Source organism: Protopterus annectens, chromosome 7.part0, assembly GCF_019279795.1.
Source record: "Protopterus annectens isolate FY-2018-M chromosome 7.part0, PAN1.0, whole genome shotgun sequence".
Classification (NCBI taxonomy): domain Eukaryota; kingdom Metazoa; phylum Chordata; order Ceratodontiformes; family Protopteridae; genus Protopterus; species Protopterus annectens.
In genome coordinates, this window is record NC_056739.1 from 862,378,267 (window position 1) to 862,404,129 (window position 25,863).

The 25,863-nt window shown below is 44.1% G+C and overlaps 1 protein-coding gene across 2 annotated transcripts in view; it reads left to right on the forward strand.

Annotated features, from left to right (window-relative positions):
- LOC122806743 (ATR interacting protein) overlaps positions 1 to 25,863 on the forward strand; it is a 1,230,392-nt gene that overhangs the window by 310,702 nt on the left and 893,827 nt on the right. For both annotated transcript variants that reach the window (XM_044077416.1, XM_044077417.1), the window contains exon 5: positions 328 to 446. In XM_044077416.1, coding sequence (XP_043933351.1) covers positions 328 to 446 — 119 coding nt within the window. The remainder of the gene's footprint in view (positions 1 to 327; positions 447 to 25,863) is intronic.

Sequence of the window (25,863 nt, forward strand, 5' to 3'; positions counted from 1 at the left end):
ACTTAAGGAACATTTTGGAATCCGTGATCAAAATTGTAGGTACTGAATTGATTATATTCTAGGTCTAATTCTGAGCATATTTGTTAATTAAAATCACCTTGCTCGTACTTTCGTTACCTTATGTAATCGTGCACCTAGCTTTGAGGTTTGCCATGAGAGCACTGTTAAGAACATGTTTTTATTTGCTGTTTTTACTGATTACTTTCGTAAAGTATGGTGTCAACAGAGCTTTGCCAGTAAATTTCGTTATCATACTTCCATTTTCTTAGTGTTGTCTAGAAAAGTACGGATAACATAATTTTATTTTGTGCATTTAATTTCACATAGATGCAAGCACTAGAATCTGAACTGCACTTCAAGAATGCAGAGATGAATGAACTGAGAATCAAACTGCAGAACTGTGAAAGAATGGCCAAATCTTCAACTCCTATTTCTACAAAACTGAGGTTTGTCTCTTCAAGTTTTGTAAAACTGCCAGAAAATGCACATCAGTAAAGGGCATATATGATTTCAGAGATTCCAGCATTGTGAATAACAGTGGGGGTAGGAGTACAAATCAGAAGTGTTAAGACAGGCTATATACTTACACTGTTACATCCTACATATTTTACCACCTTTGCAACCATGTGTCTCCTCGTTAAGATAAAAACTGTATCGTACAGTATAGTACAGATGGGGGGGGGGCTAGTCTGGCATCCTTCTGGACCCAATTGAGGTTTCTGTACTTGGAACGTGGGTATTATGGGAGGAAATGCTGAAATGTTCTTCGCTGCTGTCCTGTTTTTGAATGTCAGGTTGAGTTCATTTTTGGTTAGTCAGTCTGTACACTTTTTTTTTTTCATTTTTCTTCTCAGGTTTGTTGCATTGCTTATTTTTTCTATTTGCCTTTGACATGAGTTAAGGATGAATCTGTGCATGTGACTTTAATAGACAAATCAAGGCAAAACAGCTCGGCTTTTAACAGTATCTGATCATTTATTTGCCTTTTCTTTTATTTACCATTTGCAGGTTATGCACTGTTAGTCCATCTTCTTTTGGTTCATGGTTAACTAGCTAAATGTTTGTGTTACCCATAACCTTGTACCTTCTGACTGCAGTTTCATAGTCGACTCTTGCAGAAGATTTTTTTAATTCTTTTTTTTTTTTTTAACTTCTTCCCTCTAATGGAGCTTTGGAAGTTTGCACTGTAACTTCCAGTGGGCAGTGCCAAAGCGGTTTAACAGAATCAAATTATGTCTTCACATTTCAAACAAATATATCTCTGGAGCAACAGGTGTTAATAAAGAAGTATAAATGACAACCTCTTTAGCACAAGCTATTTTTATAATGAGGGTTTTCTGCAGGTTAGAGGTCTTACACTGAATTTTATGCATCATAGTAAAAATGGTAACAACTTACCGTTTCTCAGCAACCACTGAAGTTATAAGCACTATCAGCAGCTCTTTGTTTATTCAACTGAGAGCTTTCATATGAGGCTCAACAGTTTGGTCTTTGTTCATTGGTCATTGAGATATTTAGAAAAACATGAAATTTATGACAGTATAAATAAATATATATAAAGTGCAACTAGTATCTTTACCTGCACTAGACAGAGGTCAGTAATCAATACAGTTGCGTTTGCTGTTGTATAAGCTTTAAGATGAAGTCTTATACTTTGTATGTAGCATGGTTTTGAAATTATTTATGCAAATGTGAACAAGCAATATTCCTCCTAGAAACATCAGTAGGATCTAACTGCAGAAAAGTCAGCAAGCAAAGGAGGTTGTAGTGCTGAAGTTGAATTCCTCCTCAAGCCTTGATGAGTACCTTCGTTAGGTGGACCCTGTTTTTCACAAAATCTCACCAAGGTGACACTGATATATAGACTATTTATATAGCATAGATCATGGGCAGAAGTAAGTCAAAAACAAAGAAAGTTAGCTGGGTGCACACAAGACCCAGGATAAAAAAGTGCCCAATCCTAGTAGGTGCACTGGTGCCAGGACTGGGAAAAATGAGAGTGTAGAAGCCTCAAAATACAGAAATATTCCTACAGTGGGGCCAGGCCCAGGGGGAGGATGGGCCCCCCTGTTGTAGAAGAAAGTAGCAGTCCACAAAAATTGATTGGACAAAGAGGAGCCATAAAGATGGTAGAGTGGACTATTGAGGATAATAAAGAAATTATGTATTACTGTTATGTAAAAAGCCCAGAATCTCCAGACACAAGATATACAAAACAATTAAGAGATATTGGAGAAAAGAAAAATACTTCCACAGGAAAAACTGTCAGAAGCTTCAAATAAACTTTGATCTGTTTTGAAAAAGAAGCATCTGAGAAGTGCGAAAATCTAAACAAAACCTAGAGATATTTGAAAAATACAAAAAAGAAATATGGATATGGGAAAGAGAGAGATTTGATATGGTGCATTATTTATGCAAAGGAGAAAGCCAAGTTAACTAATATAGAGAAGGAAGTCTCAAAGATATTCCAAGAGAAATATAGGCAAAGGCATCCAGATATGGAAAATTTCACAATAAAAAAATTAATATCGCAAACATGTAATGTAGAAAAAATTAGTAAAGCAGAAGTTAAAGAAATAGAAGTTGAAGTTATGGAGTGCCTGTGAAGTGAAGGATTTAATGTAGCATGTCTAACACAGACTGCATCACAACATGATGGAGTGAGTCCCCAGAATAAGGAAAAGCAAGATCATCAGGAGACGTGAAGAAGAAATGTGGACGGGAAAGGAAAAGAGATTTAATATGGTGTAATATTTATGCAAAGGAGAAAACAAAACTAATACAAAAAGAGCAGCACCAAAGATATTTGAAGAGAAATACAGACAAAAGGAATCCAGATATGGAAAACTTTACAATACAAAAAATAAGACTAAGAGGAAAAGTAGAAAAAAGTAGTGGAGAAGTCAAAGAAATAGAAATTGAGGTTATGGAGCAGCTGCAAAGAGAAGGATTCAATGTAGAAAATTGAATGCAGAAATCACCACAACAGGATAGCGCAATGGATATCCGAATTAAGGGGAAACCAGTGGAACAGGAAGCAATTGGTTAGGTGCCATATCAAGATATTTTGGAGCCTTCCACAGGAAACCAGTATAAACGTTCACTTGAAGCTGAACAGCAAGGAAAGGAACAGGAAACTGTGCAAACTCTGCAGTCAATGTTGAGGAGTGATAGGCCAGTGAGTTCCCATACGACAGAGCAACAGATGACACAGGATGAAATTGATGAGAATGTGCCACAGGAAGATGCTATAGAACTTTCTATAGAATGCCCACAGGAAACAGAAAATAAGGGATATGCCCTTAGTTTGGAAGAAAATGAGCTAAGAGAAGAGCTGCTTGATTTAATGGACCTGGATAGATATATGAAAGAAATATACTGCAGAAAGTCAATAAACCCAACAAAGTAAGAAGTCTGATAAAACAAATGAATGTAGTAATTAGAACTGTCCATAGAGATCCATGTGATATAACAGAAGTGAACAGGATATACTACTTTGCTGCTAAATTAATAACTGATAAAGTTCTACCACAAGAAAACAGGTTAGTGAGGGAAAGGAAGGGGAGAAATCGAATGCCATCATGGAAGTATCGAATAGAGAAAACTGTAAAGCAATTAAGACTGGAAGTGTCAAAATATTATAGAAGAGGGAATAGATCAACAAAAATACTAAAAAAGATGGATAAAGGACAGATTATTATCCCAGGGATAAAAATTCAAAGGGGGGTATTACAGGGTGTCTGTCACAGTTGCTATTTTGCCTTGCTATTAATCCATTAAGCTCTTTACTTAACAGCTTAGTCCATGGCTATAATTTGGCTCCTAGAATATATTTTGGCTCCTAGAAAACAACAGTCTTATGACTTCTTCTCTTCTCTTTGTCTGATTTAAAACTGTATAGCTCATCAGATGAGACAACTGCAAGCACATCTGCAGGTTGTCGAAACTTTTTCAGATGTTAGAATGTCATTTGGTTGTGATAAATGTGTAAAAGCAACCTTTAAAGCAGGAAAACTGCAGCACCAGGAAAACATCAGATCTGAAGTAGGAGATTCATTTGTCTGCAACCTGTGGGTTATGGATCCGATCCGGCATGGTTTTATCAGCTATGGATCCGAGCTCCTAGCTCCTCCCCTCACCCATAATGCCCTGCTCTCCCTACATGACCTCAGATCTAGTTTGCCGCGCTGGTAACCAGGTCTTGGATTCTGAGCTCTTCAGCGAAGTGTCTTTTTGTACTTAAAGAAAGCTTTTATTGAGTAGTTGTAGTGATATTTGAGTGATTGTGTTAGGTTCTCCTTTATATTTTTATAGTTTCAGCCTAAAACTTTTTAATTTTAAAAACTTTTAGTTTATACCCTCCCCTTGCTGGTCGGAGTTTCTGTGTGACTGTATTGTGTGAGGCCTTGTGTGTGTACTAGTGTAGTACTAGTCTCTGTCTTGTTTTTTTCCTTGTTAAAAAAAAAAAAAAAAAGACTTCATTATGTCAGAAGCCCCTAAGGCAATTTTCTCCAAGTGCTCCGAGTGTGGCCATAAGCTATCCCCTGCTGATGGCCACACTCAGTGCGTTCGATGCCTTGGGGTTGAACACCTCACTTCTGGATGTTCCATTTGTGCAGGTTTCAACCCCAGGGCATTGAAGGAGCGGAGGTCGAAGCTGGTCCTGGTGGGACTTCTTCCCCCGGACTCGGCTCCGGCTCCCGCTCCCGCTCCTGTGGTGGAAACCGTGGCTTCGGTTCCCTCCTCGCCTGCTCCCCCTCCTCCACCTGGGACTCAACCTCCTGCTGCTGGGTTGGAGGAGAGAGAGGCAAGAAAAAAGGACCGGAGAGAGAAGCACCACAAGCAGCGGGCCGAGACCTCCATTTCGGCCCCGCCAGCTAAGCGGGCTTCTCCTCCGGCCTCCTTGGCTACTGGCTCCCCCCCCCTCTGCTCCGGTCTCCGGTCTGCTTTTCACCGGGGCCTGAGGAGGAGGAGACCCGATCTCCGTCGAGGCTATCAAGGAGGCACTCTAGGCCTACCTTGGTAGCCTCTTCGAGATCCACATATAGCCTTTCTGACGCTGATCTGGACCGGATGTTGATAAGGTTCATCCAGGCCCAGATGCAGATTTGAGTGCTCCTGCCTCCCCCTCTCTGGGGGGGAGCTCGACCCCATTTTTCAAGCCTATAGCTCCTTCTCCGACCCGCTACCCGGGTTCGGAGCGTTCAGAGCCGGGGGTGGGTCGGCTCCGATAGTACTAGGTACTTCGGATCCGACCCTGCCCTTGAGTGTTTCCGATCCGACCTCTCGGAGCCTGGCTCCGAGCTTCGGATCCGGGGGATTCAGTGTGCCTTCGGCGCCGTCTGTGTCTGAGCGCACTGGTCCCTCGGATCAGAGTGTCTCGGGGCCGGCTCCGATCCACTCTTCGGATCCGAGGGGGAGCCGACTTTTGGATCCTTTGGTCGAGGCTGGCTCCCCCTCGGCTTTTGATGTAGTGGAGAGGGCTCTGTTGAGGGCTTCTGGACCCCCGGCACTTGCTTCGGCTCCGTCCTGTGCTCCATCTGCACTGGGTCAGGCTTCCACCATCCGGCCACTGGGACAGCCCGCTTCAGTGCCCCAAGCTGTTCCTTTGGAACAAGACACTGCTTGCGAGGGCTCCTCGGACAGCCCCCCCGAGGAAGCCCCTCGCAAGCATACGTGTAAAAGGAGGCACATAAACTCTCCCGAGTCTTTAACTGAAGACACGGATTTGGAGGAAGGGGAAGGCTCCCCAAGATCACCCCCCCGAGGATGTCTCCTTTGGAGACATCATGGAAATGCTTCGCATAAGGGGGGGTGGTCTGCCCCAAAGTCTTCCTCGGACGAGTCCGTGTTCTTGGAGGCATTCGAAGCGGGCCCGTCTACCTCTTGGGTGTCCCCTCCTGCCGACCCGCTGGTGGACCTCATTTCCACCAGGGCGTGGAAGGAACCGGACACCTCCCAAAAGGCCAGACCGAATCCTTAGCCCCCCTGCAGACCGTGCCCACTGGAGTAAGGGGCCCCCTGTAGATGCCATGTTGATGGCAGCAGCCACCAAGAGGGAACTTGCTCAGGAGAGTCCCTCAGTCCACCCTCCGAGCAAGGAGTCTCGGATGATGGACCGCTTGGGGAAGCGAATGTTTAGTTCTGCGACCTTCTCAGTGAGGGCGCTGAACTATTTGGCACATGTGATCAGGATGCAGCGCGATCTTATTAAGGAATACGCTGCATCCCCACCTGAGTCCATGTCGGAGGAGGACAAACTTTTGCACTCCACCCGTATGGCCACTCTTCGATCCGTGACGAATACCTCTATGCGGTTACTGTCCCATGCTACTGAGGGAGCCGCTAGAGCTGCAGGAGTAGGCCTAGTCACGAGACGCCAGGCCTGGCTCCGCCATTGCGATTTCACGGAGCCCTTCAAGGCGTCCTTCGCGAACGCCCCCTTCGATGGTTCTGCCCTTTTTGGCAAGACGGTTCGCGACACCTTGACCCAGAGCGAAAAGGACGGGAAGACGCTGTCTGCCGTCGGTATCCGCTTCTCTGTGCCCCAGAGGTCCTACTCTAGGAACCAAAAGGGCCAGAAGAAGATGTGGTTCCGGAAGTCGCAGCAATCCCAACTCACTCCGCACACCAGTCCTTCCGTGGCAGAGGAGGACAGGGAGGACGCCGCCCCAGGGGCAGAGGGGCTCCCAGGAACTTCGGGTCCAGAGAACCTTTCTCTGAATGGCCCGCACAGCAGCCCTGAAGGGTTGCCCGACTGCTTCACTCTGGAGGCAGTCGGGGGACGTTTTTCGGAGCACCTAGCGGCATGGGAGTCCATAACATCAGACCGCTTGGTCCTCCGCATTATATCCAGAGGATACAAGATCCCCTTTTATCACCTTCCAAAATTAAAATCCCTCCCCGACGTTCCACCTGGTCAGTGGGAGGCCGCTTCGGCAGAAATTGGCCATCTGCTGGGGAAAAGCGCCATCCAGCCCGTCCCCCCAGACCAGACCAGATCGGATCAGGGTTCTACTCCAGGTTCTTTTTAGTGCCAAAGAAGATGGGGGACCGAAGACCAATTTTAGACCTGTCCCTGTTAAATCTGGCAGTTCCCAAAGAGAAGTTCCGGATGGTCACCTTGCAATCCATCCTTCCCCTTCTGGGAAAGAATCACTGGATGTGCTCTATAGACCTCAAGGATGCGTACTACCACATACTAATGGACAGACGCTCCAGGAGGTTTCTTCGCTTCTGGCTGGGAGCCAGTCACTACCAGTTCAGGGTCCTTCCCTTTGGTCTCACCACAGCCCCCAGGGTGTTCACCAAAGTATTAGTGGTTGCGGCCCACCTGAGGCTTCAGGGGGTGCAGGTCTTCCCATACCTGGACGACTGGCTCCTTACCGCCCCAACAAGGCATCTACTAGCATTGGCGCGAGACTCCTTTCTTCATCTAGCTCCCCGCTTGGGCATCACAATAAATGTAGCAAAATCCAACCTGGCCCCTACTCAGTTGATAGATTTTATAGGTGCCAGGTTAGACACGAGGGAGTTAAGAGCCTTCCTCACAGCCGACAGAATTCAGAGTTTCCGACTCCAGGTGCGGGCCATCCTCCACTCCAGCTCTGTTCCAGCGGAATTGGTCCTGAGGGCTCTAGGGTCCATGGCGGCAGCAATATCTCTTCTTCCTCTCGCCAGGTTCAACATGCGGGTCCTTCAGTGGACACTTCAAGTTCAGTGGTCTTACCTTGCGCTCTACCTCTGCATCATCCCATTGCGATCAGCAAGGCTTGCAAGCGGTCCCTCTTGTGGTGGCTCCACTCACAGGATCTCCATGGAGGCCGCCCCTTTTGTGCTTCTCCCCCTCTCGCCACGGTGACCACGGACGCCTCCTGCCTCGGGTGGGGGGGGGGCATTTTGCAGGCAGGACGGTCCAAGGCACGTGGAACGACTCAGACCTCCCTGCATATCAATGTTCTAGAGATGAGAGCAGTGCTCTTGGCGTTGCGAGCACTTCAGGCCTTTCTTCCCCTGGGAACAATTGCAATTCAGTCAGACAACATGTCGGTGGTCTGGTACATCAACAAACAGGGGGGAACCAGGTCTTATCCCTTATGTCGAGAAGCCATGAGAGTATGGGAATGGGCGATCTCCACCAACCGCTTTCTCATCGCAACGCATATTCCGGGTCAGTCCAACATCCTGGCGGACAAGCTTAGTCGCACCATTCTCTCCCCATACGAGTGGTCTCTCAATGCTCTAGTAGCGAAACGTATCTTCGCACGGTGGGGAACTCCTTGTTGCGATCTTTTTGCATCTCCCTTAAACACCAAGTGCGACAGTTTTTTCGCTCTAATCCCTCCTCCAGGGGATTCCCCGAGAGACGCTCTGGTGCATGCTTGGCCTCCCGGTCTTCTTTATGCTTACCCCCCTTTGCCTCTGATGCTCCAAGTTCTTCAGAAAGCCTCTCGGTTGGGGTGCAGAATGATCCTCATTGCCCCATTTTGGCCTCGACAGATCTGGTTCCCTTTCCTAAGGTCTCACTCGGTGAATCCACCTTGGATTCTAGATCCCATTCCGGATCTGATATCGCATCCATCGAACCTACCAACTCCGAATCTGGACAACCTGAAGCTAACGGCTTGACTGCTCCAGTTCCACTCCTAATTAGGACTCCCGGTATCTCGTCTCCCATTAAGGCCATCTTGGTAGCGGCTCATAAACCATCTACCAGGAAAGTTTACCACAGTAAATGGAAACGATTCTCCATTTGGGCAGAGCAGAAAGGTCTAGATCCCTTCACGGTTCCCCTTCCTCTGGTGTTAGACTTCCTAACCACTCTCTAGTTCCACGGTCAAACTGCAGCTTGTGGCCATTTCTCACTATCATGTTGGTCATGACTCTGGACCACTTATGTCTGCCAAATTGTGTAAAATCTTCCTTAAAGGCACCTTTCTCCTTAGGCCCCCTGTCAAGCAAGCGGTTCCTCCTTGGGATCTGTCCTTGGTTCTTCAGGCCTTGACCGCTCCTCCATTCGAACCTGCAGCCACAGTAGATCTTAAATTTTTATCCCTTAAGACTGCTTTCTTAGTGGCCATTACTTCGGCCAAAAGAGTTTCGGAACTTCAAGCCTTATCTTCAAAGCCTCCTTACTTGGTCTTCCATCCGGACGCGTTTACCTCAGGATCAATCCCTCCTTTCTTCCTAAGGTAGCCTCAGAAGCAAACATTAATCAGTCCATTAACCTCCCTGTTTTCTTTCCTAAATATCAGAACAAGGATGAATACAAGCTGCATTCCTTGGATGTTCACAGGCAGCTTCGTTTTTATCTTAACAGGACAGCTGGTCATAGGCAATCCGACCAGTTGTTCATTTCCTATGCCAAATTCAATCTGGGTAAGCCAATTTCCAAAGTCTCCTTGTCACGCTGGATTTCGCAGTGTATTCTGCTAGCTTATCAAGCCTCTGGGAGGCCCGCACCGGAGGGAGTTCATGCCCATTCAACCCAGTCCGTTTCTACCTCAGCGGCCTTTAAGGCTAGGATTCCTCTGGATGACATTTGTTCAGCAGCCACTTGGGCTTCATCCCATACCTTTATTTCTCATTACAAGCTGGATATCACATCTAGAGGTAGAGCATCCTTTGGCTCCGCGGTGCTCCGGAATATCCTTCCATGACGGCCGCCCAAGATTCAGGTAGCTAGGGACTCTGTCCCACAGGTTGCAGACAAATGAATCTCCTACTTCAGATTTAGAAGTTATGTACTTACCATAACGTTCCATCTGAGTAGGTGGATTCATTTGTCTGCAACCATCCCGCCCTCCTATCCCCCTGGCCTTGTCAGTTTCCTGCTTATTATATGTTACCCTTTCCAGGGTATTTTGATTCAGGGCAAACTTGATCTGAGGTCATGTAGGGAGAGCAGGGCATTATGGGTGAGGGGAGGAGCTAGGAGCTCGGATCCATAGCTGGTAAAACCATGCCGGTTCGGATCCGATATCGGATCCATAACCCACAGGTTGCAGACAAATGAATCCACCTACTCAGATGGAACATTATGGTAAGTACATAACTTCTAATTTGGGGCAAGAATGTGATATAAAATAACTTGAGCAAGAGGGAGTGTATAAATACTTGGGAATTGATGAAGGATCAGCAATAAAACATGAACAAATGCAAATAAAACTCCGTAAGGAATACTTTAGAAGACTTGAATTAATCCTGAGAACAGCACTGACATGTAAGAACAAGATCCAAGCTATAAATCAATTTGCTCTTCCTGTCCTAACTTGCAGTTTTGCACTGATTGACTGGTCCCAAAAAGCGTTTGATAGGTTAGATATTAAAACAAGAAGGATGCTTCATGCTCACTAAATGATTTATAAAAATCAGTGTATTCCAAGATAATAAATTCCCTGTTCCGAAGGAGGGATGGGACTCCTTGAAATTGGTTGCATGTATAGATCTGCAATCATGGGACTCCACACACATCTACTGACCTCACAAGAGCCAAATGTAGTGAAAGTTTTGAAACATGAGGAGACTAAATCTAAGATGACTTTTCTGCTTAATTTAGCAGAAGCATATCTGCATCAAGCGGGACTGGAACTCAGACCAGAAGTAGATAAAAAACTGGCAGCAACGGAATGTGCCAAAAAAACAAAATAAAGAATATAAGGTGTAGGACCAGATGAGAAGGCAAGAAATGTGGAAAAAACATAAATATAGTTGCAAGTATAGAAAATTTCTGGAAGAACCTCATGTTGATCAGGAACAAATGCAGGAATGGTTAAAGAGAGGCGAATTCAAACCAAGAAATGAAAGGTTAATATTGGCAGCCCAAGATAGTGGGCTTACGTACACGCTGGTTTACAAAGTCCATTGAACATGTGGGAGAAACAAATGTAGGCTTTGTAAAATCGAGTTGGAAACAGTCACTCACCTTGTTGCTGGTTGTGACACAATGGCAGAAGGACTGTATACTGAAAGGCATACTAATGTGGTGAGACTGTTGCACTGGGAATTGTGCAAACATTATGGCATTGAAGTGGCTGAAAAACACTGGAAACATGAGCCTAAACCATCTTAGAAAATGAATTAGTTATATCGCATGGGGTCACCAGTTGCCAACAGTCCAAAAGATAGATGCTAGAAAACCAGATATAGTGATTCAAGAAAAGAAGACAAAGGTAGCATTGATCATTGAAATTGCCACACCCAGTGACTACAGTGTCTTGCATACAGTGCGACACAAACTCATAAAATATCAGGACCTGGAGGCAGAAATGAGAGCAATGTGGAAGAGAGATACCCAGACAGTTCCAATAGTAGTAGGAGCAACGGGTCTTATAAAAAAGAATTTATAATCATATTTGGATACGTTACCAATACATGTAAATCCAGACGAACTGCAGGAGGAGTCCTTACTGGGCACATTGTGGGTGCTGTGAAGAGCATTACTGGCTGACATCAAAGATTGAAACAATAATAATTTCATGAACTTTAATCATACTTTACCTTAGGAATGGGGTCCATTCCTGTCTTGGTATTAGAAACCCAAAAGACTTGGAGAAATTAAAAAAAAAAAGCAGAAACACATGAATGTATTACTAGACTGTAATGATTTTAATGAAATGTTTTTCATTTTAGCTTGTGAATAGCATTGTGCATGTTGTCAAGTGTGTAGTTTAATTGACACAGCACTGGTTTGGAGAGATCTGTATATGTGTGTTATTCCTTACAAGGTTGTAATTTCAGAAGGCCTGTGCATTGAGGGAATAGAACTGAGAAGGCATATTTGTGATCCCCCTTTAAGCACTTATAGTATTTGTATACTCAGTGTTTTAAACTTGTTTCATATTCTGTTTAATCAATTACTGGTCTAATTATGCTTTTTAACAACCTGTTTCATTTTATGAGGTTACTTTGTACTTTTGTACCCTTTTCTATATTCTTCTGTTTTAGAGATGTTTGATGTACTTTATAGACATTTCTGATTCTTGTACTTTAACATCTGTGGGGAGTTGCCTGTTATAGTTGACTGAAGCGGTGCTCGAGGCTGGCATTGCCACTTGTCATTTTGCATTTTAACTTTAGATCTGATGTCAATTTTCATTCTAACCTCAACTGTTGGGTTCAGATCCGATCCTCTGATACGACTCTGCTATTACTTTAGCTCATGGCCACCAAAAAAACTCTCGTACTCATCCCTTACCCATAGTGAACCAACCTCTAGCACACCTCAGATCTAATTTGACACTTTTGCGATTAGATGTGATTGCCTTCAGCTCTTGAGTAATTGCATAAAATATTTTTTTTCAATTTTCTACATGTCTGTAATAGTTTCTTTTCTTTAAATTCTCCCTCTTCTTACACTTAATGTCGTTTTTTTTTTTTTTTAACCATTGTTGGTAGTTCATTTTTCCTGTCTTTACACGAGTTTAGTGTAGTTCTTCGAACCATTGTTGGTTTTTCTTTCTTAGCTTCTTTCCCTTTTCCTGTTTAGGAGGAAAAAAAACTTTTCATCTTCTCTTTTTTGTATTTTGTAGTTTAAGATGTCAGAAAAAAGTCCTTCTGGTTTTAAGAAGTGCCAAAAGTGCGAGCACAAATTGCCCTTGTCCTATGCTCATTCATTATGTTTATTGTTTGGACCCGGATCACCTACAAGTAGACTGCCAAATATGTAAAAACTTTAATCCGTGTGCCATTGCTGACTGGAAAAATAAACTTATTTTGAAAGAGTTACTCCCTACATCTTTCTCTAAGGCTATTGCTGGAGCTCAATCCTCCAAGTCAAAAACTAAGGAGCTTTCCACCAAGTCTCTCCTAGATCTTCAAGATCCTCAACTCCTTAATTCATGGAGCCGCCAAATTAAAAAATAAATTGGATCCGAAGACTACTTCTATTATTTTAGCTTTGGATCAGACAACTGCTTCCTCTGATCCAAACTCTTAGGATCCGAGGCCCTTACCAAGTACTAAATACTCACCCATTATTGATCTGGTACCTTCCAGAGTACCTTCTTCTTTTATGAAAATGGAATGCCGGTACTCGAAGTCCCCATCCTTAGCTTCACCTTTCTTCCAGAAGTCTGACTGTTGCTGATGTGGTCAGAATGATGCCGAGATTTCTCTTGGTGCAGCTACAGGTGGGAGTTCTCCCAGCTCTTACCCTTTCGGGTCAGGAAGCCCTAGTTCGCACCATACCTCTCTCTCTCTGCTCCTACTGCAGTCCATCCATTTCGCAGCCCCTGGACCCGAGTATGATGGGACCCTCTGGATTGGATCCCTAGATATTTGTATCTTCGGCTCTGAGGAAGTCTCTGAGCACTCTGGCACTGACTGTTTTGTAGCGGTCTCTATACCCCTTAGAGTCTTGGTACTGCGCAGCTTGGCTCTGACCTTCACCTTGGGTGGATTGCCCTTGTGGTAGACAGAGTCTATGGGACTGAAGTGTGGTTTCTCAGCTCCGTTGGCTACTTTCTCCCTGGGGCATTCTGCCTTTGAGGTGGTGGCTAGAGTTTCTCTGCATCAGCAAGATGGATGCTGTCCCACCCCTTGGATCTTCTGTCTGGATCCCAGATGTCTGTGCACTTTGAACCACGTTATTCTATGCCAAAGGGACAAACAGCTCAGTTTCCAGGCTACCCAGCAGGATATTACTGTCTCTTCTGACACTTAACCAGAGCATCCTACTGTGGAAGTCTCTAGGAAGAGGCAGTGCAAGAGGAGGCACTTGGACTCCATTACGGAAGATACTGATTTCAGTGAAGGGGAAGGATCCCCAAGATCACCACCTGAAGACGTCTCATTCAGAGACATCCTTGCGATCCTTAAGGGGTGGTTGATCCACTGATATCCCTTCTCCAGAGGAATCTGTATTCTTGGAGACCTTTGGAGCTGGCCTGTCTACCTTCTGGCTTACTCCATCCACCAGTGAGCTCATTGACTTTAACTGTAGGTGGGTATGGAAGTAACCTGACTCCTTTGAATCAGTCCCCAAAAGACAAGATCGGATTTTGGCTCCACCTGTAGATAGAGAATTCTGGAGCAAAAGAGTGCCCATGGATGCTATGGACATGGCAGCAGCCACCAAGAAGGAACTTTCTGAACAGAATTCCTGTGTCCATCCCTTTAACACAGTGTCTAGGGCATTAAATTTGGGAAGCATGTGTATGCTTTGTCCTCAGGCCACTAAACTACCTGGCAAACTTTACAAAATTACAAAGGGATTTGATAAAGGAACTATCAAATTCCCTTTCTGGGACCACTACTGGCAAGACCCAGACTTCTGTGGCCTCACAGTTGGCAACCCTACAGCCTGTTTTCTAATGCGTCCATAAGGCTGATCTCGCATGCAGCTGAAGGTGCCTCATGGAAGGCGGGTTCAGACATTTCCATCAGGAGGCATGTCTGGATGTGCTTGTGTGATTTTGCAGAGCCCTTCAAGTCCTCATTCGTCAGTGCATCCTTTGACTGCGGTTCAGTGTTTTGCCCTAAAGTTAGACACCCCTCTCCCAAGTGTGGGAAAGATGGAAATACCCTTTTTGCAGTGGGTATATGTTTTTCAACTCCTCAAAGATTCTTTTCTAAGAACCAACGAAGTGGTCAAGAAATGTTCAGAAAGTCCCAGGGTCCCTTCCAAGATCCATGTGGAAATAGTTCCCTCAGGAGCAGAGGGGGTACTCGAATGGATGACTATTCCTTTGCTGCAGAGGGGCCAACCAGAACCAGTGGTCCAGAGATTCCTTCCCTGCACCAGACAAACCTGGCTGCACATCACAAGAGATATGTGGGTGTAGAGGATCATATCCAGAGCTTATATAATTCTCTCTTCCCTTCCACTTCTATCTGTATACAGATTTCCAGATGTTCAACCAGTCAAAGGAAAGCAGCAGCAGTAGAAATACAAAAGCTGCTAGAAAAGGTCATCCAAGAGGTCCCACCAGACTAGATATAATCTGGAACTTACTTGGCATTCTTTTTAGTGTCAAAGAAAACAATGGACCAGAGATCGATTTTGGATGTCAGCAATTTAAAAAATCAGTTTGAGACTCAAGCTTTTGGATGGTCACACTTCAGTCTATTCTGCCCATTTTGGGTAAGGATGTCTGCATGTGCTCGATAGACCTTCAGGACACATACTATCACATAAAAATGAACAGGCAATCCAGAAGGTATTTATGCTTCCAGCTGGTAACCAGTCACTACCAGTACAGAGCACCACCCTTTGGTCTCACCACAGCTCCCAGGGTGTTCACCAAATATATGGCAGTGGTCGCAGCTAATTTGAGAATACAGGGATTTCGAGTGTTTCCGTACTTAGATAACTGACTCATTACCGCCCCAACTAGGCATCTACTAAGTGAGAGATCAGGTACTTCAGACTTGCTTCCATCGGGAATAACCATAAATTACAAGTCTCATTTACAACCGTCTCAAACACTGGAATTCATAGGAGCAGTTTTCAACATAGTATCAGCGACAGCTTCTCTTCCTCTCTTAAGAGTGCAGACTGTCAGATTCCAGGTCAGGAAAACAATTCACAGTACCACAATTTCAGCCCATTTGATTCTTCAGGCTTTGGGGTCAGTGTCAGGGGCCCTAATTTTAGTCCCTCTAGCAAGATTTCCCATGAGAATTCTACAGTGGGTGCAAGCAACATAATGGTCAATTCTTTATCAGCACATATCAGCCCAAATAAGAATTTCTCAGGCATGCAAGAAATACCTTTGGTGGTGGATTTGATCAGATTCTACAAGACTGTCCTTTCATTCTCCCTCAGCCTGAGGCTATAGTGACCACGAATGCTTCCCAGATTAGAGGGAGCACTTCCTGGGGAACAGGGTCCAATTCACTTGGTCCCCTGAAGAGGCCAACATGCATATAAATATCCTGGAAATGAGAGCAGTGCTCTTAGTTTTGCAGACCTTCCAAGACTCTCTCCCTTTTGGGACAGTTGCGATTCAGACAGACATGTCAGTAGCTTGCGTATATCAACAAACAAGGGGGAATCTGGTCTTACCCCTTGTCGAGAAGATCTCAATGTGGCAATGTGTGATCTCTTTCAACTGCTTTCTGATAGCAGCGCACCTTCCAGGAAAGTCAAATGTGATAGCAGACATTGAGCAGGTCCATTCTATTATCTCACTGGTCGTCTCAACATAAAAGTGGCAGAGATTATTTTCCATCAATGGGTCTAGCCTTGCTGTGATCTTTTTGCATCTCCCCTAAACAAGTGTAACAACTTCTTTACCCTGATTCCCCTCACCGGGGGACGGTGTACTCCACAATTGCCCCCCCCCCCATCTCCTCTCTTCCTACCCCCCCTAATTCCCAAATGTCTGAAAAAAGCTGCCCAGTTGAAGAGCAAAGTCATCCTAATTGGACTTTACTGGCCTCAGCAGATTTGGTTTCCCTTCCTTTGGTCTCATCTGCTTTGTGCACTTTGGTTTCTGGATCCGATTCCAGGCTTCCTATCTCATCCAACAGGCATAACTCATCTGGATATCTCAGACCACAAGCTAACAGTGTGGCTTCTCCAATTCCTTTAATAGCCAGACATCTGATACTTTCTTCCCCTGTCCGTCATATACTTTTAACTTCCCATAAGAAACTTTACAGAAGTAAATGGAAAAGGTTCTCAGTTCCTGTACAAAGCGTTCTTGCATTTTTGGCAATGATTTTTAATGAGGGAGCTAGCTCCTCAACAGAGTTCAGTTAGCAGCAATGTCTAACTTTCGTATTGGTTTGGGAATTCTTCCTTAGCTTTTTTGAGAGGTCCTCTCCTACTGAAATCTCCCTATAAAGATCCTACTCTACCATGGGATTTAAATTTGTTACTGCAGGCCTTAATTCATTCTTCCTTTGAACCAGCAGCAATATGTGATTTTAAATTCTTAGCCTGGAAGAGATCTGTAGTGGCCAGTACCTCTGCTAGAATAATGTTAGTACATTGTCCTCTAAACCTCAGTACTTGATTTTTTATAGTGATAGAATAACATTACATACCAACCCTTCTTTCCTTCCTAAGGTAGTGTCAGAATCCAGTATCAACCAGTCTATTAATCTACCAGTCTTCTTTCCTAAATTTGCAAACAAAGGTGAATATATGTTGTATTTATTGGATGTCCACAGACAATTACATTTTTACTTGCACAAAGCAAAAGGTGTTAGGAAGAAAGATCAATTATTTGTCTCCTTTGCAGATTCTAATTTGGGAAAATCATTTGTAAAGGTAACTTTAGTCAGATTGCTGACGGATTGCACATAATTTGTCTACAATAAATTGTCTGTCCTTACCAAAACCTTTAATAGCCAACTCAACTAGGTCCATGACAGCTTATTCAGTGTTTCTCTCTTGGGTTTCCATGGATGACGTGTGTGGCTGCAGTTTGGGCCAGTCCTCGTACCTTTATTTACTCAGTACAAACTGGATCTGATCTCAGGGAAGAGAAACCTTTGGCTCAAATGTCCTCAGGAATATCCTTCCTTGGAGTCCACCTGGGATTTTAGGTAGCTGGGGACTCTGTGCCAACAGTTGAGGATTGAATGAAAATCGACAGCATCAGATAAAATGATGCACTTACTATAATGTTTCATCTGTGTTGTCCATTTTAATTCTTCCTCAACTTCCCACCCACCAACCCAACCTTTTTCACAGTTGATTTCTGGAAGAACGAGCACTTAAGAAAACACCACTGTCCCTCATGTTGAGCTCCAGGTATGGTTTCTTCTGTCAAGAATATTGTATTAGTACTTTCTACTTTATGTAAACCAGCAAACAAGAGCTTAGGTATGTTAGGGGTTGGTGCATTATGAGTAAGGGAGGAGTTCAAGAGATTTTTGGTGGTCACAAGCTAAAGTAACAGCCAAGTGGAATCAGAGGGTCAGATCCAAACCCCACAGTTGAGGAAGAATGAAAATGGAAAACAGGAGATGGAATGTTATGCTAAGTTCATGACTACTTTTTTTGATAATGCACGAGCCTGGAAGGGGAAAAATGTAAATCTAATCTTTAAGTGACTATGCTAAATATGTCTAGAAAATGGTCAGTATTATAAAATCTGTGCTTTACTAACAAGATTAAAGACTTTGCATAGGATGTACATTCTGAGCTATCTTCAGACTCAAATTTAAAATGATTGTTTTGATAAGGAAAAGAAAATGTGCAAGTGTTCTAAGAAGGCTGATTCTAAATAGAGAAAATCAGGTTCTCTTCTGTGTTTGGTGATATTTTTAAGAAAGTTTTTATTTAACATATTACAGTGTGTATACGGGAAGAAATTCAACATCACATACTGCTGTACAATGTTAGGAATACATTGAATCATCAAAGTAGTCTTATACAATTAACACATTAAGAGCTTAGTATTTCAGTAGCAATATTTCAAGGCTATCCCAACCACTGAAGTCTTAGTATGATTTAGAGGTCTTATTCTGATAATTTATTTTTCAGTTTTGCAAAGTATTGTTAAATTAAAAAAAAATCTTTGAATGTAAGAACCGAGTTCGATTGCCAAGTTTTGTAATAAATTTTCAAGCTACTGCAAGTAGACTCGAGAAGATTTTTTGTTTGGGTTTTACAAATTAAGTAAGTGGATCAGTCATTCGTATTATTGATCTAGTTAAAGAATTATTTGATCATAACCCCTTAAAAACATATCTTTTCCCGGTGTGCATTTAATTTTTCACAATCCATAAACTTGTGTCCAATCAGCTTTTATAACTTTACTGCATCCTACATCTCCAACAAACTGAAGATGCCATTTTGCTAAACTTAGAGATTGTATAGGGAGTAACAAACATTCTATGTATATATTTTCCCATAAAGACTTTGTTATAAACTTTAATCACTTTTAATAACTGATTTAAGTAACGTTTTACTCTTGCCATCTGTTGTTATCCATTGTTATCTAAAAGTTCAGAATTATGCATCACAATTATTATTTATAATTAACCTGTATAACTTGGATAATTTTCCTTTGCAGGACAACTTATCTTCAGTGATAGCACTTGTATAATCACTTAATGGGGAGTAGTGTTCTGCTCCTCTTCAGTCATGTCTTCAAATCAGCTCATTTCTTATTGATAACAGTAACTGGTGAACAGATTTATCCCACTTATAATTTTTCATTAAATATTCTGGCAAATTTAGCTTTTCCTTTTTCAGAACAATCAAACCATAATTCTAATTGATTCCTTTTTAGTAAATTCATTTTAACACTGTTCTGAGTTTCCTTAAATCTAAAGGTATGTGCAATGGGAAACCAGAAAAATTTCCATTTTGATATTAATGGAGCTTTAAAAAACATTTCTTAATTGTTTTAAGGTTTGACTTCATATATGCAGAGTTTAAAAATTGAATTGAATTTCCTTTTAAGGTAAATTGTATTAACCAGATGAAAGGATTGTTACATATTTCTAATTTATATTTGATAAACTTCTAAGAATTTAGTATAATCTGCTCCTGAATAGTTTTCCATTGACTAGTGTAGGTTGTCTGGTCTATATTATAAGCACGAAAAGACTAAACCGCGAACACTCACATGAGCGAAAATGCCAGTAATCGAACTTGCTGTTGTGGGGGACTGCGCCCCCCCCCCCCGCTAACTATCTATTCTAACTCCAAGGTTGCACTACAGTGAGGACAAGGCAAATATCCCACTCCTCACTCTAAGACGACCCCACAATCACACTTTCGATTCCCGGCATTTTCACTCATGAGCGTTCGCAGTTTAGTCGTTTCTTGCTTATAATATTGACCGAAGTTGTCTATCCGGAGTTTGAGTTAAAATTTGCAGTAATAGAATAGGATTCTGCATCTAGGAAGCTAATACAACCATACTCCCATAATCTTAAGATTTCTGTAAGCAATTATCAGCTTCTTAGGATAGCATAAGAATTAGGTTAACATTTTTTCCATTTTCTTTTTTTTTTTTTTTTGTCCAGTATTAAAGCTATTGCATGATATATATAGATATATATATATATATATATATATATATATATATATATATATATATATAGATATATATATATAGATATAGATATATATATATAGATATAGATATATATATATATATATATATATAGATGTATATAGATGTATATATATATATAGATATATATAGATGTGTGTGTGTATGTATGTATGTGTGTGTGTGTGTGTGTGTGTATATATATATATATATATATATATATGTATATATATATATATATATATATATATATATATATATATATATATATATATATATATAGATAGATGTGTGTGTGTAAAATGTGTATTTAGATGTATACATATATATAAAAATATTACTAACTTATTCTCAAAAGTAAAAAAATCATTCCATTTTTTTTAATAAGCAACACATCTGAAGTTGTTAATCTTCTTCCTATTCATCACTGATGGGTTCGGTTCCAAGCCCTCGGAACCTAGTCAGCCTTATACCAAGCTTGCATGCACCAAAAGCTCTCAAGCTAAGCTGCTACCCACAATGCCCTTCACTCAGTTACTCCAGATCTCGTTTGCCGTGCAGCCATATAGCAGCGTTTCACCGAGCTCTCCAGCTAAGTGTTATATTTTTTCAAATTTTATACGTATTTGTGAACATTTTCTGTCATTTTGCTAATTTTTCTCTATTTACTCACTCAGGTCTACCCATAGGTATTTCTTTTCGTACCATTGTTGGTATTCACCCCTTTTACCCTTGTTGTATTCCCAATACCATTGTTGGTATTTCCTTCTCCTTCTTTCTCTACACTTCTAGTTAGTGTGCGTTTCCTGTTATGTCGGAAAAGAAAGGGACTATGGGGTTTAAACACTGCTCCTCTTGCAGTGGTAAACTGCCGAATAGTGATTTACATGAAGTATTTATGTATAGTTTGGGGGTTCCGCACTTATCGGCAAAACCTCCTTGTAATATTTGTGCCAGCTTCAGTCAGCAGATGCTGAATATAAGGCGCAACAAGTTGATTCTTAACGGCCTGCTTCCTTTGCCTTTTTCTGCATCTGAGGTGTCATCCCCTCCTTCTGTGGACAAGAAACGTCCTCGTTCAGACCTCTCTTCACCTGGCGGTGATGGGGGCAAAAGCCGTTAGCACAAGGCCCACACAACTTCTGCCGAGAACCGTATTGCCGCCTCGGTTCCGAGTTTGGCTCCAGTGATTCATACCAAGGTCGCCTCATCGGCGCCTGTTCCGGCTCCTATTTCGGCGCCCACTACAACCTCTGTTCCGACCAGTTTGGTTGTCTCTACCTTGGGAATGACGTCTGTTCCGACAACCGCTTTGGAGCCGCTATTGACCTACACCCCAGCTATGACCTCTGCTCAGAGCCCTTTCTTGGCTCCGATCATTCCCTTGTTGCTTCTTTCCAAACTGGAAGTGTCAGTCAGTGCCGTTCATTAATTCACCATGGACCCAGTACACCCCGTCTGCGGATCCATTTGCTGAACAAGCCTTCAGCCCCTTTTTTGACCGGCCTGATCCCCCCCCTCAGGGGAGTCTGTAAGGTCCACCAGAAGCCTTTCAGAATTGGATGTGGTGCACCTTTTTGATCAGCTGCTGACCGCCAGGGGAATTAATAATTTTCCTAGACCCCATCCCACTCCAGGCTTTGGGTCTATTACACCGGCGACCCCTACATACTCTTCCTTTGGATCCCTCGGTTCCGTGGCTCATATTTCCGACGTCTGTGAGAGGACCCCCTTCCTCGGCACCAACAATGACTGTGTCTGATGCTACTAGGCCCCTTTGGGTGTTGGTTCTGTCGGAACCCCCCCCCCACCCTTCCTCAATCTCATGCTTGGGGGGGGGTGCAACCCTCGGTTCCAGTTGTGTTGCCGGTTCCATCTTTGGGACAGAGGGTGACTCCTGCCCCTGGTTTTGCTTGAGGCTCCATCCCCGGGAGCGGACCACGTGGAGTGGGGTGTGACCCCGGTTCCAGAATTGTCTCCTTCAGTTCCAGGCTCCCATTCCTCTTCAGGCGGGCCTGCTTTCCATGTGATGGAGAGGGTGATCGCTTTGAGCAGTCCTCCTACGTCGGACATCCCACCAGTTCCCTCTGAGCTGCAGCTGTCAAAAGGCCATCCCCCCAGGACTCCAAGAGCACAAGGCCCAGGAAACCCCTGTTCAGGGTATTTCCTTTTCGGAGCCTTCTTCGGATAATCCCACTGAAGAACCCCCTTGGAAGCAGGCGTGTAAGAGGAAACACATGAACTCCCCAGAGGACTCTCTCACTGAAGATACAGACTACGATGATGGGGAAGGATCCCCACTGTCACCTCCTGACTGTCTCTTTTGGAGACATCCTGGAAATCTTGAAGCAGAAGGGTGACTGGAAGCCATCCAATCCTTCCTTTGAGGAATCCGTATTCCTGCAGGCCTTCTGCTCTTGGCCCCCTACTTCTTGGGTGGACCCCCATGCCGATGAGTTGGTCAAGCTCATCGTGCAGCGGGCATGGAAGAACCCTGACTCCGTTGAGGCCATCTCTTCAGAGGATCAACCCCATTGGTCGAGAGGTTTGCCAGTAGACGCTATGGTAGTGGCAGCAGCCATGAAAAAGGACCATGCCGAGGAAAGTCCTGCTGTTCACCTGCCCAACAGAGTCTCGGGCGGTCGACTGGTTAGGGAAGCGATTTTTGCATCGGTGACCTTTGCTGTCAGGTCTCTGAACTTTCTGGCACATTTTACGAGGCTCCAGAGAGATCTCATCTCTGAGCGCTCTGGAGCCCTCGCAGGTCAAGTTTCGGATGGGGCAAGTGATAAAGTTGCTTCTCAACTTGCCACACTAGACTCAATCTCCAATTCGTCCATGAGGTTGGTGTCCCATGTAACTGAAGGAGCGGCTAGAGCTGAGGGTGCAGGCGTAGTTATGAGACGTCATGCCTGGATGCTCATTTGTGAACTCACGGACTCCTTCAAGTCTTCCTTTTTAAACTCACCCATCGAACCATCAGCTTTGTTCGATGCTAAGGTCAGGGATACATTAGCCAGGTGCAAACAGGATGGGAAGACCTGGTCTGCCGTGGGTCTGCGTTTTTCCAAACCTCAGCGTTCCTTCTCCAGAAACCAGAGGAGTGGAAAGATGTGGCACAAGAAGTCTCAAGGTCCTTCTTGTGACGTACGTGGTGAGGACTTCCCCAGAGGCAGAGGGGGTTCCAATAATGGAAGACTCCCCTTTCGGTGCAGAGGAGGTCCCCGAAATCGGGACTCCAGAGATTCTTTCTCTGGAAGACCATATCAGTGCTCCTGAAGCGCTGCCCGATTGCTTTCCACTGGAAGCAGTCAGGGCGCGTTTCTCTCTGCACCAAGCTGCCTGGCTCTCTATTACAAACGATCAGTGGGTGCAGAGAATAATTTCCAGAGGCCATCACATTCCCCTAATCTCTTATCCAAGACCTGCGAAATTCCTTCCCGATGTTCCACCCAGTCAAAGGGAGGAGGCAGCTTCTGAAATACGAAAGCCATGTCAAAAACGAGTCCTCCAACAGGTCCCCCCCAGACCAGTGCGGATCAGGGTTTTACTCGGGATTATTTTTAGTGCTAAAGAAGACTGGAGGCCCATTTTGTATCTCAGCCAGCTAAACCAATCAGTGGTTCAGACCAAGTTCTGCATGGTCACGATTTAATCCATCCTGCCCTTTCTGCGGGAGGGTGTGTGGATGTGCTCGTTTGATCTCTGGGATGCGTATTACCACATCAAAATGGACAAGCACTGCAGGAGTCTCTTTTGCTTCCGGCTGGGAGCCAATCACTACCAATTCAGAGCCCTGCCATTTGGTCTCTTGACTGCCCCCAGAGTGTTCAAGAAATGCCTAGCAGTGGTCACAGCTCATCTGAGACTTAAGGGATTCCAGGTGTTTCCATATTTAGACGATTGGCTCCTCTCCGCCCCCACCAAGTGCCTTCTGCTCAGGGCTCTCCGCTACACTCTAGTTCTACCGAAGTCGCTGGTCATCACAATCCACTTGGAAAAATCCAACCTTCAGCCCTCACAATAATTCGAATTTTTAGGGGCAATATTCAGCACTCAATCAAGTCTGGTCTCTCTTCCCCCTCACAGGCTTCAGAGATTAAGGGCACAAGTTCAAGTGATACTCTGTCGAAAAAAGGTGTCTGCAAGGGAAGTTCTTCAGGCACTGGGGTCTATGGCAGCAGCCATCCCAATTGTTCCCCTAGCCAGATTACTCATGACTACTACAATGACTCCTCCTGTCCCAGTGGATATCCAATTTTCATCCCTTGAGCTCACAGATTCTGATCACCAACACCTGCAAACAAGATCTCCTCTGGTGGAGGAATACAGACAACAATCTTTGGTGTCGTCCCATCCATGCTCCCCAACCCAGTGCCACAGTGACGACGGACGTTTCCCTTGTAGGGTGGGGGGGCCACTTCCAGGGAAAGTTAGTCCAAGGTACATGGCCCAGCATAGAGGTCAACTTGCACATCAGTGTCCTGGAGTTAAGAGAAGAATGGTGCTATTGGCGTTGCAAGCATTCCACCCACTCCTTCCATCCGGAACGATTTCTGTCCAGTCGGACAACATGTCCATTGTCTGGTACATAAACAGGGATGGACCAAATCCTACCCCCTATGTCGCAAAGCCATGAGAATCTGGCATTGGGCGATAGCTTCCAACTGCTTCCTGATCACAATGCATATGCCGGGGAGCTCCAACGTGATTGCGGACAGACTAAACATATGCATCCTCTGTCCTCACAAGTGATCTCTCAATCCGTGTGTGACGGCAGAAATCTTCAGCTGTTGGGCCAGCCATGCTGCTATCTTTTCGCCTCCCCCTCAAACACAAAATGCAGCAGCTACTTTGCCCTCTTTCCCCCTCACAGGGAGTCATTGAGAGACGCTTTGATTCACGATTGGCCCATGGGTCTCCTTTATGCTTATCCTCAGATTCCCCCTTTTTCTAAGGAAAGCTATTCGGTTGAGAAGCAAAGTGATACTTATTGCCCCGTTCTGGCCTCGTCAAGTGTGGTTTCTCATCCTCCGACCTCATCTGTTACAACCTCCTTGGGTCCTAGACACTCGTCAGGACCACATATCTCACCCACAAGGGCTGACTCCACCGAATCTATCCACTCTCAAACTGACTGCTTGGTTCCTCCACTATCGTTAGTTGCCAGGCAGGAAACCCTCTCCTCATCTGTCCGTGATATTATCCTGGCCTCCCATAAACCATCCACCAGAAAACTTTACAGGGACAAATGGAAAAGATTCTCTATCTTGTCACATATTCGGAAGCTGGATCCCTTTTCAGCTCCTGTAACTACTTCTTTTCATTATCTTGCTGAGTTGTTTGACAATGGTGGATCAGCTTCCACCATTCGAGTCCATTTAGCAGCTATTTCCAACTTTCATAATGGTTCAGATGGAGTGCTGCTTATTTCCACTCGACTTTGCAAGATCATCTTCAAGGGAATTTTCCACAGCAGACCTCCCATCAGGCAACTGGTAGAGGCATGGAATCTCTACTCTTCAGTCTCTCTCTACCCCCTTTTGAGCCTGCTGCGACATGCATTCTAAAATTCCTGTCATGGAAAGCCTTATTTCTGGTGGCGGTCACTTCAGCCAGACGAATATCTGAGCTGCAAGCCTTATGTATAAAGAGCTCTTATCTGATCTTCCATAAGGACAGAGTATCACTTCGTACTAACCCATCCTTTCTCCCCAAGGTGGTTTCCGACTTTTCTATTAACCAGTACATTGAGTTCCCTGTATTTTTTCCAAATTATTCAAGCAAGGGAGAATACTGCCTACATTCATTGGATGTTCATAGACAATTACGTTTATACCTGGACAGAACTAAGTCTTTTAGCAAGTTGGACCAAGTTTTCATTTTCTTTTTTGGCCCTAGA